The 16,062-nt window shown below is 38.3% G+C and overlaps 1 protein-coding gene across 7 annotated transcripts in view; it reads left to right on the top strand.

Annotated features, from left to right (window-relative positions):
• The window catches only part of Spag1 (sperm associated antigen 1), a 65,204-nt gene extending 49,142 nt beyond the window's left edge, over positions 1–16,062 (top strand). For all 7 annotated transcript variants that reach the window (XM_047546890.1, XM_047546909.1, XM_047546899.1 and 4 more), the window contains 6 exons: positions 4,647–4,813; positions 6,034–6,175; positions 8,003–8,129; positions 13,306–13,470; positions 14,551–14,919; positions 15,028–16,062. In XM_047546890.1, coding sequence (XP_047402846.1) covers positions 4,647–4,813; positions 6,034–6,175; positions 8,003–8,129; positions 13,306–13,470; positions 14,551–14,919; positions 15,028–15,159 — 1,102 coding nt within the window. In that variant the 3' untranslated portion in view covers positions 15,160–16,062. The remainder of the gene's footprint in view (positions 1–4,646; positions 4,814–6,033; positions 6,176–8,002; positions 8,130–13,305; positions 13,471–14,550; positions 14,920–15,027) is intronic.

Genomic DNA, 16,062 nt, shown 5'->3' with positions numbered 1-16,062 from the left:
TCTTTACCACCTGGCTAGATACTTGTTGCATGTCCTTGTAAATTAGGAAGAGTATTATTTTGTAATGGTGAAGTAGCTGAGTTTGGATGAAATTTACATTATGATCATCTTACTCCCTGAGTAAGAATGGGAAGGTAAGAGTTTCCAGGCTCAGGCTGCTGTTGGGACTCAGTGGTCACACGCATGCTCAAAGCTCTGATTCTAGGTCTGGGGCTGTAGCTCAGTGGTAGAGCACTTGCCTAGCACATGTAGGTCACTGGTTTCAATCCTCAATACCACATAAAAATAAATAAATAAAATTAAGGTATTGGACTGGGGCTGTAGCTCAGTGGCAGAGCACTTGCTTAGCATGTGTGAGGCACTGAGTTTGAGCCTTAGCACCATATAAAAATAAACAAATAAAAGCATTCTGTCCATCTACAACTAAAAAAATATATAAAAATAAATAAAATAAAATTAAGGCATTGTGTCCATCTACAACTTAAAAAAAAAAAAAAAAAAAAAAAAAAAAAAAGCTCTGATTCCCTATCCAGCATCTGTCCCCTGCCTTAGGAACATGCAAGAAAATCTCCAGACTTGATAATTGCTTTCAGCTGAAATTTGGAAATTATGAGCTGGATGACATTTCTGGTATATTTTACTTTCTGATCCCATTTGTCCAAAATATAATTTCTTGAAAATTTATGTGCTCACCTGTACCCTGTGCTGGTCTATTGTACCAGGCCCCACTCCCTGCAAAAAGGCAAAGTGGGGAAGAAATGATTTGGTCTCTATCTTTCAATAAACTAGAATATAGTTATGGTGAACATTTACCACAAGACAAATTATGCCCATGTGGGACATTTGTTAGACACTAAGATCTGGGTGCAGGCCATAGTTGTTGCAGAGAACATTTGAGACTGTCTTTGAAAGGGGCTCATGTAATACCAGAAAACCTTGAGCAAACTTAGAAAATGAAAATGGCATGTTTTATGTTAATTCATTTTTAAAGTCATGCCCTGCCTTCCCACATGGCCTTAGCTCAGGTCACATGAAACTTACCTGATCCCAGCTTGACTAAAAGAAAAGGGGGGTATACATAGATTGAGCATCCCTAACTGGAAATTTGAAATCCGAAGTGCTCCAAAAATCTAAAACTTTCTGAGCCACCTACAACACCATGAGTGGAAAATTCCTTACGTGACCATCATAGTCAAATGCAGATATACCAAAAATATTGTATAAGATTACCATCAGGCTATGTGTATAAGGTGGCTATAAAACATAAATGGGGACTGGGGATATAGCTCAGTTGGTAGAATGCTTGCCTTGCAAGCACAAGGCCCTGGGTTCAATCCCCAGCACCGCAAAAATAAATAAATAAATAAATAAATAAATAAATAAATAAATAAAACATAAATGTATTTCATGTTTACACTTGAGCCCTATCCTCCAAATATCACCTCTATGTATGGAAATATTCCAAAATCTGGAAAGAAAATCTAAAATCTGAAACACTGTGGTATCAAGCACTTAGAGTAAGGAATTTCAGCCTGTATTGGTTGTTTGTGGCAGAGTGGGAAGAGACCCAACCTCAGGCAGTGGCAGCCTCCTTGATTGTGAGCTGTTAGGCAGTCTTACCTGGTAATGCCCAGCCACCTTACTGTCTGTCATCTGCCATCCCCTATGTGCCTGAAGGCCCTGTCCTCATTTGCTCAGGTAAGATCCATGACACTCTTTAGGAGAGGACTTTCTTCCTTATTCTAGGAAATGCCTTTCTCCGACCCACCAATACCCCCACCTCAACCCCCTTGACCCGTACATATTACTTAGCTTTTCTTTCTCAGTGCCCCATAATACTGGCCTACTCTCATTACCCACCCATATTGTTTTTATATTCTTTGTGTCTTTTTGTAAAATTCTTTTCCTGTCTTTCTGAGGTCAGGAATCAGAGTGTTTCCATCTTTATAGATGCAATATCACAAACAGTAGTGGCTCTCCTCAACAGGAATGCATGGAATGAGTGTGTTCTCCAACAGGGAAAGTTCAGTATACTCTTGTGCTTTGGGGCTCTGCTTTTAGTTGTCCCCATTCTTTGCCTGGCAGTTTTCTGGTTGAGAAAGGAAGATCTTCTCACAGTTCTCCTGAAATATCAAGTGGGATGATCCCTCTGATTTATGACAAGGAGCCTGATAAAAAGATATTTCAGGAAAACTAGTGATAAGGCTGAATGGTTTGAAGGGAGAAATTGTGTCTGAGAGACCATGATTACTCTAATTTTTCAACTTTCTGCATTTTACATTTTTAATTTAAAAATTGATATAAAACTCATAGCATGAAATTAACTACCTACCATAAAAGTGTGTAGTCCAGTGGCATTTAGTACACTCACAGTGTTGTGCAAACATTAGTTCCTTCTAGTTTTGACATATTTTCATCACCCCAAAAGGAAACTGGTAGCCATTAAGCAGTTACTTCCCATTCTCCCTTTCCCAACCCATGCCAATCACCAATTTGCTGTCGTCATCTGTTCTGGATAAATAGAATCATAGACTGTGTGACTTTGTGTTTGACTTCTTTCATTTAGTGTAATTTTTTCAAAGTTCATCTATGGTGTAGCATGTATCTCTACTTCATTTCTTTTTATGACTGAATGATACTCCATACGTGTATCATATATTGTTTATCCATTCACCATTTAATGGACATGTCAGTTGTTTCTACCTTTTAGCTATTGTGAATAGTGCTGCTGTGAACATTTTTGGATAAGTTTCTGTTTGCACACCTGTTTTCAGTTCCTTTTGGTACATATGAGCAGAATTGCAGGTTCATATGGCTACATTTAACTTTTTGAGGTTTGTATTATATTTTGTATGTGCTTAAGGTTCTTTCATATCAAGTGACTTTTAAGACAAGTTATTTTTTAATTGATGGGTTCTTGTTGGGATACTCTTATAAGAAAGATGAGGAGGCTTTCTCTGGTTTTGCTATATATTTTTAATATAAAATATCAACTTTAAAATTTCATTATTTCTTTTTTGTGAATCCCTTATTTATGCTTGCTTTTCCATCTATTTCAGTTCATCATGGAAAAGTAAGCACCAGCAACTTGTTTTTTTTTTTTTTAATTTAAACATTTTTGCTTATTTTGTTTCTTTCTTCCATTAACCATATTCCTCTCTTCCTCTCTAGGAATCTTACTATGTTAGATTTCCCTGCATATACTTATTCACTCCCTGGCAACACATCATCTCTTTTCAGCTGCCTCTTCCTTCCTCTCTACTGGTAATATAAGTTTTGCTTAAAAATTCTTTTTTCAAAGCTGCTTTTTTCCTCTGCAGTTGTGGGTGGTTATACATTGATTTTCAAATTTAGATTTTTACACTCAGTGAGACTTCATTATCATAACCAAAGATTGCTATTGAAATTTCAGTTTAGAAACTGTCGGAAAAGTATATGTATTACAATTGTCTACATATATAATATACTGATTTCTAACACAAAAAGTATCTGAGGGCCTGGCGTTGTAGCTCAGTGGAAGAGCGCTTGCCTAACTTGTGTGAGGCACTAGGTTCCATTCTCAGCACTGCATGTAAATAAAAAAATAAAGATCCATCAAAACTTAAAAAAAAAAAAGAAAATGTATTTGAGACTGTAGACTTAGCTGCTAACTTCAGTGCATTCTATTAGTTAATTACCAGTAAACCTTCTCCGTCTTGGGAAGTGTCTTTTTGAAACCATATTCATCCCAAAGACATAATTCAGTATTATTTTTAAATCCGTGTGACATTTGGTTAGTTTAAAATAATGAGAAACTAATACTTGAGGATGCTAACCTGAATCTTACAATGGTCATTAGAAGTGTTGTTTGTGTAAGGGCCCTTACGGTAGACTGCATTATCCTGTTTTTTCATCTTTATTCATGTGAAAAGAAAATATGTGGATAATTTTGGAAGTGAAAAATACAAGGTAAGACTGTCTTAACCTTATGTTTTAAGAAGCAGTGTTCCACATGACAGCTAGCCCTAATCAGTTTTAGTACCAGTCTCGAATACCTGTCTTCAACCACCGCAGTGCAGTTTTTTCAAAGAAATTCTAAAGTACTTCTGATTATTCTTGAGCAATACATTTTCATTTTAGTACTTGCATTAAATATTATGGGGAAATATTTCTTTTAGGTCTCCTAAATTTTGGTTTTATATTTCACGTTTCAAAAATTAAAATTTAATTGTGCACATATTAAAAATTTTAAAACAAATTAAAAATGCCTTCCTTTTTTTCTTTTGATTAGAAAATGGTCTACCTGGGCACAGTGGTGCATGCCTACATCCCAGCTACCCAGGAGACCAAGACAGGAAAATATCAAGGTTGAGGCTAGAATGGGCAACATAAAAACCCTGAATCCAACAAAAAAAAAAAAAAAAAAAAAAAAAGAGGGGTGGGGAGGAGAAAAAGAAGTGGCCTGAATTTATATCATTAATGGCAATTTGTAAAAGTTCTCTTGAAAAACATTCATTTTATGTGGAAAGAAAATAACTCAAGTTGTATGTTTTCTACAAGGAAATACATGCACTTAGACATAGCATTTGTCTGTCTTACTATGTCTGACTTCAGTAATGTAAAATTCAAAATGCATGGTAAGTAAAGAGCACTCATTTTCTCTTTAGAATTACAAGAATTTTAATGGAACTCGATGGACCAAATTGGCGGGAAAAGCTGTCACCCATTCCTGCTGTGCCCACTTCTGAGCCCCTGCGAGCTTGGCATCCTGCCACACAGATGACCCCAGACCAAGGGGGAGATCCCAGGAGCCATCACTCACTGAGCATCACAGGTGGGGAAACCTGTATTCATTTCCTCTGAACCATGTTCATGAGAGAGAAGAGACTGAACTCTGGCATCAGACCTGGTTTTAAGACCCTGTTCTGCTTTTTAACCACATGGTCTTAAGAAGTTGCTTTACCCCTCCTGTGTCCAAGTGTATAGGAAAGGGGGAAATATGAATATATCATGAGATGGTTTCTCAAGAAGAAATGAAGATATGTATATAAAATACTTGACATGTGCTGAGTGTGTAATCCTATAGTATCCTCTTAATAAACATTAAGTTAGCATTATTGAGACGAAGTAAGCTATCTCGTAGACCACGTATGTGACAGGGATAAAGTAATAAGATTGATGTGTTTAAAGTAATACAGCATAAATATTTAACAGGAAATTCGTAGTGCTGGTTAGATGTCCACTTCATGGTTTAAGAGGTTTTTTTGCCATTATTCATGAAAATGGTTACTGAGCCAAACACTGAAGGTATTTGTATCCCCATTTCATAGACGGATTCTGCCATTCTTACAGCTTAATGAAATGTTTAAGGTGCCCTGTACTGTTGTGAAAGTGCCGTACAAGGCTGCATAAATTGAGGTGACAGAAATTTTCATTGGATCTTGCCAGTTCAGATGAGCAGCTATATTTGAGAGTCTAACTCTTGTCTTTGTATGGACTACCTGTCAGGTAGTTCTGGCTTGTTAAGGTTTCAATAAACCCAACAGAGAAAAGAAATCATGCCAGTATGGATAGCATGTGAAATTACTTGTATTTTGTTTTGTAATTTTTTTTCAGGGGATGGTGCTGGGTTTTACACCCATGGTGCTTTACCACTGAACCACATCCCCAGCCTTATTTTTTTATTTTTTTAATTTTGAGACAAGGTTTTGCTAAGTTCCTTTGGGTCTTGCTAAGTTACTGAGGCTGACCTTGAACTTGTGATCCCCCATCCTCAACCTCCCAAGTCCCTAGGATTACAGTTGTGTGCCCCCATACTCACTGTATTTTGTAATTGGAAAATAATAGTTTTATAATTACATAAATATTTTTACTTGTAACCAGATTATCTTTTTAGTTTGTACATAGTTTTGTTCCATTTAGGCTAGCTCTGTGTCATATGTGATCAAATTAATTAGCAATATTAGATTTACCTATAGCTATACTTAGGATTTTGTAGAGGTACTTATATGAACATTTCTTTTTTTTCTTTTCTTTTTTTTTTTTGTCCCATAGAAGCCATAGAAGAAAAAATGTTTAAAGCTCTTAAGGAAGAAGGAAATGAATATGTAAAGGACAAAAACTATAAAGATGCTATTAGTAAATACAGTGAATGCTTGAAGATTAATGACAAGGAGTGTACCATATATACAAACAGGCAAGCTCTTGTAACTTCATATACTTACTGTGTTAATACTTTTGATTATTTTAAAAAGTAATAATTTAAAAAGGTATTCTGTTAATTAGTGCAATTAATTTATAATAAGTTAATTAGTTGCCGATGTTTTGGGCCATGGTTCTAGGAATTTACATGACAAATTGTCCTTAGTGTTTCTGAAAGAGATGGGAACATAGGGATTGCAAAGGAATTGGGAATGTGAGGTGTGGGAGTGACAGATCTGATGTCTTTGTCACCAGGTCCCCTTGAGCTACAGTTGCTGCTTGGGCTGGTGCTGTTCTGATTTGGCACTTCCTGGCCTCTGCAGCTATCTGAGTTGGGCATTGTCCAGTGTGGGAGGAATGGGAACCAATGACTTTTCAAAATAGTGTCTTATGCAGCAGTGCACTTTTTCTTCTGCAGTTCTGAGGGAAAGAACCAGCATCTTTTATAGTGTATAGTAGGAACAGGAAGATGTCTAGAATGCTGCTTGGGTGCCACATATAGTAGAGAATATCCCGCTAATATGTGGTGATTTGAGATTTACAGGGAAAGGTAGAATCTGGTGATAGAGTAGGAGAGGACAGTTGCAGACCTTTCCCTGGCTATTTCAGATGAATTCTTGACCTGGCCCATCACCATGTTTTTGAATGTTTTCCTCTGGTGACAAGCTCTTTATCAAAACTTTATCACTAAATTCTATGCCTTTCTGTCCATATTATGGAGGACTGGTTATCACTGGCTGCTCAGTTCTTAGTGAGGCCCTTCTTCCCTTGGCTGCAGTGGTAGACAGCTTCTCTTCTCCCTCTGCAGGCTTTTCTTATTGTGGTATCTCAGAGTTCAGGAGTTCTTGATCCCTTTTCCACTCAACTAACTCCCAGGGCCATCTCATCCCCTCTGTGAGCCAGCTCCATTTAACACTTTGCAGATGTGTCTTTTGAATGCCAGACCCAAATACCCGCTCCCTTCTGCATCAGGGCTGCTCATTACTCCTGACCTCCTTGTTTCAGACGACAGCAAGCTCAGTGGTCCTACTCTCTACATCCCCCTTTAGCATGACCTTTCTGACCTTCTTTCATCTCTGTGACACCCTCCATAGTGTCCCTGCAAGTTCTTGTTCCCTCTTGTCTTGTTCTCCCAAGTTCTCTTGTCTATACTCAAGTAGCTATGGTGATCTTCCTAAAACCTGTAAACCGTCAGCCCCTATTAAAATCCTTCAGCAGACCTCTGTTAGGCTCAGAATATAGCTCAGCCTCCTTGCCCTGATTTGTAAGGACCTTAATCTGGCCTGCCTGTCCTCCTGGCTCTGACCTACACTGCAGCCATGTGGTGTTTTTCTTAATTCATCAGGAGCATCATGCTCTCTCCCAGCACAGGTGTGGACACATTCCGTGCCTTTAGCCTCTACTGACCCCTACCTTGCCCTTAACTCTCTCAACCTAGTGACTTGGATCATTCTCACTTCATAAGTGACTATAAATGTCACTTCTTCCAGGAAGTCCCCACTGCTCTGTCTCTTGACTCTGCCCTACATGATCTGATGGGATTCTCAGCTGTGAGCTTCCAGAACACCTGTACAGACTTTATTGTGTTTGCTCAGTTTAACTCTCTCTGCACCAGACTGCATCCTTCTTGTATCACCAGCGCTGTAATTTCATGCACTGCAAGAGAGTGCCACAGCTTGGAGTCATGCGTTCATTTTCAGTTGAAATATCTTTGGTGTACAAAATAGACTTACTGAACTGTTCTCTGATTTTTTACTAGCTGTCTTAGTTTACAGATGCTATTTTTCCTTTGCTAATACTGTGTTCCCTTGTGTTACAACAGAGCTCTGTGTTACCTGAAGTTATGCCAGTTTGAAGAGGCAAAGCAGGACTGTGATCAGGCGCTTCAGATAGACGGTGACAATGTGAAGGCGTATTATAGACGGGCGCTGGCTCATAAAGGACTCAAGGTGAGGACGTCTGTGTTTTCATATGTAAATTTCTGCTTTGAACATTCCAGGTGGTTTCCATGGACATATATAATCTCAGGATCAGCTTGGTGTTGACCATGCCACCTGATGGCATGGTGGCACACACTGGTAATCCTAGTGACTTGGGAGGCTGAGGCAGGAGGATCATAAGTTGAAGGCCAGCTTCAGCAACTTACCAAGGCCCTAAGTAACTTAGTGAAACCCTGTCTCAAAAAAAATAATAAAAAAGGGATGGAGATGTCACTCAGTGGTTAAGTGCTCTCCCCTGGGTTTACTTTCTGCTACGAAAAACAAAAAAACCTCCCAAAATCTCAGGATCACAGAGTGGGAATGAGATGATCTGAGGTTTAGTCCTAGAACTATATTAACCAGTCCTAAAGCTGTAGAATAGGCTTCAGATTTCACTACTAACTATAATATGGATTCCTTCCAACTTTAAATAAAAATTATCCTCTGCCTTCCTAAGGAGTTGTAGTAGGTTTACTTTAGGAGACCAAAAGGGATGTTATCGAATTATTGAAAGCCACAGCAGTGCCACTGATCCTTCAGCAAAGATTGGGGTTGAGGTAGGGTGAGGGAAGGCATCTGAATGGAAAACCAGTCACCCCGTGGACACAGTGATGTGTGACCTAGAGATGTATCAGAGATGTGAAGTTGATAGTGACTTGAGCCTTAAGCCTGATGGTCAGTGTGAGATTATAGAACAGCATTCTTCTCTAAGAAAACCACACCATTAGTTGAGAATAAAGAGGGTGTTGTATAATTATACTTTTCCTTGTACAGATTCTTCTGCACATAAGTCTTGATGAATGAATGTTCTTACATGTAGAAAATATTGTCACCAGGAAATCACAGAAAATATTAGAAAGTTTCCTTTGCCCCTTTGCAGTCTTTCTCACTCTTCTCCTTCCCATTCATCTAATTTCTGTCTCTATAGCTTTTCTTCTTTTTTTACATAACCATACAGTATACTGTTCTTTGGGTTCTTTTAGTCAGTGTAACCTGAGATTCATCTATTTTGTGACTACCAGGAATTGTTTCTTTCATCACTGTTGTATGAATATCACAATTTGTTATACATACACCAGTTGTTTCTTGCTTGGGGCTTTTATGAATAAAACTGCTATGACATTCTTATGCACATTTTTTATGAACTTGTTCATGAGCTATACAGCTGCAGTTCAAGTGTAGGTGGGAGTGAGGATGGATAGAGATGGTCAGATCAAGAGAGGCCATAAAGAGGAGGCTAGACTTGATCCCGCAGGTGATGGAATCAACCTTAAGGGGTAAATGCTGCCACGACAGGTCCAATTTGGGGACAACACACAAGGTAGATCAGAGAGGAGTCTTTTATGGATAGGAATATAAGTGGGAGGCCACCAAGGTGAGAAGCACATGCCTGGAGGAAGGTAATACAGAGGGAAGAGAGAAGGTATATTCACTTACCAGAGCTTCTATAATAAAGTGCCACAAACTGAGTGGCTTAAACAATAGAAATTTGTTTTCTCACACTTCTGGAGATCTGAGATCATGCAGGTTCGGTTTCTTCTGAGGCCTGTCTCCATGGTATGTTAATTACCATCTTCTCTACATCTTCACAGTCTTCCTTCCCTGTGTGTGTGTGTTTTCAAATTTCCATTTCTTGTAAGGGCACCAGTCGTACTGGAATAGGGCCCACCCTAACTAATTTAACTTGGTTACCTCTTTCAGGATCCTGTCTCCAAATATACTTAGTTGTACAGCATTGTGGTTTAGAACTTTAACATACAAATTTTGGGGGGGACAGATTCAGACCATAACAGAAGTTAATTCAAGGTTGTTTGATGGTAAAGTTGGCGGGAGATACCAGTAAGATATCTGGAGGAAGAAGGGAGTGCCTCCCAGGCCTCTGGGTGGCTGGTGGTACGGTGTGATAATGAAGGGAGCACAGGAAGTGGGGACAGGCTTGCGCATGGGTAGAGAGAGATTCATTTGAGGTAGAAATAGATTCATTGAAAGGGAAATACCTGGATTTTGTTGGGAGGGAGCAGTCTTGTTGCTTAGTATACCAAATGAGTTTCATCTGTGTGCACTGAGTGATCAGGCCTTTCTAGACTGCAGATCCACTCAGGCTGCAGTAGAGCCAGGCCTGTGCTTCCTGCCAGGACCAGATGTCACCCTCTGAGGGAGCCACACAGCTGCACTGTATTTACAGTGTCGGTGTCCAGGTGACTCTGATGACCCCTCCACTTTTGTTAGCAAAATTCTTCTGTAAACCTCATGTAAAGATTTCCTAGATGGTGTGTGGCACCATGAATTAAGAGAGTCCTTCAAAATTTACTTAACTCTTGGAGCTGATGGATTTGGGTAAATGAGGATAGATCTCCATGACTCATGAATTTATATATGTCCAAACTCTTAGATCAGGTCCACCTCATACTGATAGCCTCTTTGAACCTGTTTAGCTGACTCAAGATCAGAAGCTACACCTAATAAAGAACTGGAATTTTATCCTCGGAATGAATTTTAGAAATTCTATTATGATGCAGAAAGAAAATCCTAAAATTGAGTTATTTTGTCCCACTATATCATGAGACTGGTATCTTGTTCTGATTTCATGTTTTATAGCTTGCTTTATCTGTTCAGTAGGTTGAGCTGTGTGCCAAGTGAATTTAATTTCAGAATCTTCACAGGCTACAATTGCTTATGAAATGTGTCAGATGTCACACCTGAATCTGTTTGCTCAGGGCAAGTGTAACAAGGAAGCAGCCCAGGTGCCCTGTGCCTCCTGCTGCACATTCTGCTTTCTTTGATCTTTTTTTAGCTGCCTTTAGTAGTTGGTGTGTGTGTGTGTGTGTGTGTGTGTGTGCGCGCGCGCACGCATGCACGCACACAGTTTTGAAAGGTATTTACAGTTGTTCTACACAAAAAAGGTCTCAACATTTTGCTTTTATTTCTAAGTGCCAGTTATGTGGTAGATGTTAGTATAGAGGTAAATAAAACAGGGTTACAGCCAATAAGGGATGCTACAAGTCCAAAAATATCAAAATGAATAATACCTTATAAAATAATTATCAATTTTATAGTTTAAGAATTTCTATTAATAGTAAATATTATCACCAACACATATGATTATACTCTTTTTTTTTTTTTTTTTAAAGGTCTGCTGAGGTTAGTTAGCAACTTTCAAAGTCCTCTTTTTGGCCAATGCCACACTTTATTTAAGCTCTGCTCTCCCCACCATTCTGCATAGCTGCTCTCTCTTCAGGCATTGTTCTCTGACAGCTGTAGGAAAAGGACACTCCTTCCTCCCTTGTTGGTGTTTGGCACAGCCCTGGCTTTTCTTAATTTATCATGACAGTCTGTAATCATTGTATTTATTCATGTGTTTACTTCTTTTATTGTACCCCATCATTAGACAGCTCCCTTGAGGGCATGGCCCAGCTTTGTCCCGTCGCAGTATTCCCAGCTCCATACCACACAGGGCCAGCTGAGTGGCCACTTGTGGAGGGGATGGACACCCCCTGCGCTGCCTCCTTGCCTGGTGCTGTCCTCTTCCTTCCTGCCCTGCCCTCTCTGCACACCTGCCTGCGTTAGCACTTACCAAAGCATGTTCTCTCGCCTTTCCTCCAACCAGACAAAGTGCTTTTCAGGCAGACTTCCTTGAGTGAGTGAAAAGGATCACACAGCTCCTGCATGTGGGACTTCCATTTCCATGTTGGAGCTCACAGAGCCACCTGTTTCCAGACCTCACACTGGAGCTCCACACTGTTTATCACCCACCTCTGGGCACTGCTGTTGTGATCATCCCTTATTTCCTTATACCAAAGTTTCCTTATATTTAAAACAGGAACAATAGAAGTTAATATTTTTAGTGCTATCGTGAGAATAAAGTCAGATTTGTAAAATGCTGAGAATGGGAAGAGTTGGCTGTTACCATGAGAACTTGCCATCTTGCTTCACTCCCTTGCCCTCCAGGTATGGTTCCCGCCTAGGACACTTTTGGGGTATAAATACAGTTTTTTTCCTAGTGGGTTCCATCTGTGCTGTGGCAACATAGTGGTATGTGGAAATTTACCAATAGTATGTAATATATTAGTTTGTAAGCGATTTACCTTTTTTTTTTTTTTTTTATTACAAATTAGAGTGGCTTTAAGGTTATCCCTTTCAGCCTGTCACTTGCTTTGGTGAGTTGCTGAAGGAAGGGGTAGGGCTGAGCATTACAGCTAGTCTCTCAGGAATGTCTCATAACCACAAGCTCAGCTCGTCCGTGGCTCAGCCTTCAGCACAATAATTATTAACTGTTATTAATTAAGCACATTATTAACTGTTATTAATGTGTCATACATCATTATGATTCTTTGCCTCCTCACAATTTGGTTTAATTAAAAGTTTGAAGTTCTAGAACATGGCCTGTCATAGCAGATTGATTTTGTGGCATCTGTGTCTGCTGCCAGAGTCAATAGCCACATCTTGTAATTTTAGATTCATTTTTTGCCTTCAACCTTTACAATATATTGTCTCTTAGGTTAAGGGTTGACACCTATTTCAAACAGTAAACAGTTTTGAAGGGTTTTATTAGACAATAGTATCAGAACTACCATTTGTATATCCCTTTATAGGTTTGAATAAACTATTCATAAATAAAATATCCATTTTATTCATTCATTTATTCCTTGGTACAGCCTTGTAAAAATTAGAATAGAGTTTTTGTTACATTTTAAAGATGAGAAAACTGAAGCTTATCTCAATATGTTGCTCAGGCTGACTCAGACTCCTGAGCCCAGGTGATCCTCCTTCCTCAGCCTCCTGAGTAGTGGGGACTGGTCACCCTACCCAGCTTAGGATCTTTTCTTAAGTTTCACTGCTAGGAACTTCCAACATGAGACTGTTCACTCTTTTGTTTACTTATCCAGGAGATGAATGCCTTCCAGGTGTAAGGACAGGGAAAACCAGTGATACAGAAAAACACGTGGGTTTACTAACTTCAGATTCTGTGCTTTCTTCAGCAGAAGAGGTTTGCTGTATAATGGGTTAATCCTTTAGCTGTAGACTCACCCACAGGCGCTTTACAAGACTCCCTGTGTACACACTGTATGAGCTTACTTTGTCACTCAGGCCAGTGGAAGCCTTGTCTTGTATTTATAAAAATTATTTACTGTCTTCCTACTCTCAGGATTATCAGAAAAGCTTATCTGATCTCAATAAAGTTGTCCTGTTAGACCCAAATATTGTAGAAGCAAAGATGGAATTGGAAGAGGTAACCAGACTCCTTAATATTAAGGATAACCCGGCATCATTCAACAAAGGAAAAGAGAGAAGGAAAATTGAAATTCAAGAGGTATCATTTTTTATTATCTTTGAAAGTACTCTTTTGGAGATGTTATACATAACTAAGATCATATTTGAGTTCCACAAAAATTTTGTTCTTATTCTGATGATCAGTGGAAAATTTTAGCCAGTGAGAAAGATAAAACTTGCCCTTTGCAGTCATAATTCATCACTGTTACTTCCCAGAGTGGGTCTGTGGCTGGTATTGTGTGCCTGTTCATTTCGTCATTTCCTCCTTCCTTTGCCAGCCTCTCTGGCCTGTGAGTTGCACTGCTTCCACTCTGTGGCATACTGGAGCCATGGCACTTGGCCATCAGGCTTTGCTTCAGGTTAGACCTGGAGAATCCTGATAGAACTGACTCCGTTTCTGGACCTTAAAAGCCACACCCCTATGGAGATTTTCCAGATTGTCTCAGATCGTTTTTTTAGCACTCTAAGATTGGCTTAGCAGAGATCATGGACCTCCCCAGGATCACACCTGCCTTTGTGATTTCTAATAATTCAGATGTTTTGCCTTGCCATCAGTGAAGAATGCCAGGCCATGAATTCCTGTGCATTCATGAATACTAATTCATGGTCTTATATTTCCCCTAAGAGTAAGAGGTTAATAGGTGAGAGAAGCTAAAAGTTCCTCTCCTTTAAAGAAGGAAGAGAACTGAAAAGCCAGAAGGTTTTTTCTTTAATGAAAATTCTAAGAGAATTGGAAAAATATAAGTGAACTTCTCTGTTAAATATAAGGAAATAAGAGTAATGTAAAATTTATCACAAAATAGAAAAAAAAATGTTACAGGTTTTCATTTTGTATAATGTTTTTATTCAAGGAAAGTTCTGAAAATAAAATTGTTATTTTTCAATGCAAAATAGTTTTAAAGTAGTATATAGAAAAATGTGTTTATGAACTGAATAGTTAGAACCTAAAATTCTCTTCCTAAAGAAACTATAGATTTTACAGTTATTACAAATTACATACTTTTGCCTTAAAACTCAAGTACAGTCTACTTGTGGTTTTCACTTCCCATTTTAACCAAGGTAGCAGAGTATGTGGGATGACTGTTATTCAATGTCACGGTATAATTTTTTTCTTATGAAGGTGAATGAAGGCAATGAGGAGCCTGAAAGAACCTCAGGGGACATCTCAGCTGACTGCCTGGCTTCTGAGAAAGGAGGTGGAAGAAGTGGGCCCCTAGAACACTCCCAGAGACTTGAGATTTCCAAGCCTACCAATGCTTATGAATTTGGCCAGGTTATAAATGCTGTCAACATGAGGAAAGATGAAGAAGCCTGCGCACATCTTTTAGCCATCACTGCACCAAAAGATTTGCCAGTGTTGTTGAGTAACAAACTTGAAGGGGATATATTCCTTCTCCTAGTTCAGTCTCTGAAAAATCATATTGTTGCTAAGGATCCCTCCTTGGTGTATCAGCATCTTCTGTATCTGAGTAAAGCAGAAAGGTTTAAGGTAAGTGGCAAAGTGTTGTTCATTAATAGATATCAGTTCTTTCAGGGTTTTTATAACTTTAAAAATGTTAATTATTTATAGTAATCTGACTTTTTACCTTTTTTTCAGATGATGTTGACACTAATTAGCAAAGGCCAAAAGGAGCAAATTAAACAGCTGTTTGATGATCTTTCAGACACACCAAATCATCATTTTACTTTAGAAGATGTACAAGCCTTAAAAAGTCAGTATGAGCTTTAACTCAGGTTATGGTAAGATTTCTTCCATGCATGTTGCTCCAGTAACGCTGATCGAATGGTATTGTAATAGAGTTGCATGGATAAAACCTGGCTTAGAAAAGATCCCTTGGTCTGGACTGTAAAACATTTTACTTATTTTTATACACAGAACACGTATATTCTACAATCTGCTTTTTTTAAGTTGTAAATATTTTCTTATGTACCAGAACCAACATCTTTATATTTAAAAAGTATGTTTGGAACATGTTAAAGATACATTTTAATTTATAGTATGCCTTTTTCTTTCAGTAACTCACCTGTTAAAAAGTTGAGTTAAACTGCATTTCTTTGTGCTATGAAGGAGTTCTCTTAAGTTTGATAGAAATGAATTCTTTAAAATTCTTTTTTTAAAAGTGAAAGTTATTAACAATGATTATTCACTTTATATCATAAGATATATATAAATCCCATTTTATACTAGAGAATTACCAGTTAAAATGAGCTGCAACACTGAACTCTATGGTGAGGTGATTTATTAAATAAATTGTGTTTATCAATCAGAGCCATAAGAGGAACTTATATTTTCTAATAAGGAAGGATTGCCTAATGATTAAGAACAAAAATTGCCAAAAGTTTCTACCACTTTTTACTAGATTTAAAAGTGACTTATTCTTATATATATTGCTTATGTAAGCAAAACAACCATTATATAAAAGCAAATTAAGCCTGAATTTATATTTGAATTCATCTTCATATTTTTCTCAAACATTTACATGTTTCCTTCCCCTTTTTTGTTTTCTGTTTTTGTGACTATATTTATCCCTCTATTGTAAAAGAAAAGTGAAGAACTCATCATATTGAAAGCTCTTGTGTTAACTGGGCCAAAATAAAGGTATTTCTTAACAATAAAACATTCAGGTCTCAA

This window comes from Sciurus carolinensis, chromosome 1 (genome assembly GCF_902686445.1).
Source record: "Sciurus carolinensis chromosome 1, mSciCar1.2, whole genome shotgun sequence".
Taxonomy (NCBI): Eukaryota; Metazoa; Chordata; class Mammalia; order Rodentia; family Sciuridae; genus Sciurus; species Sciurus carolinensis.
This window is presented reverse-complemented; position numbering and strand designations above follow the sequence as displayed.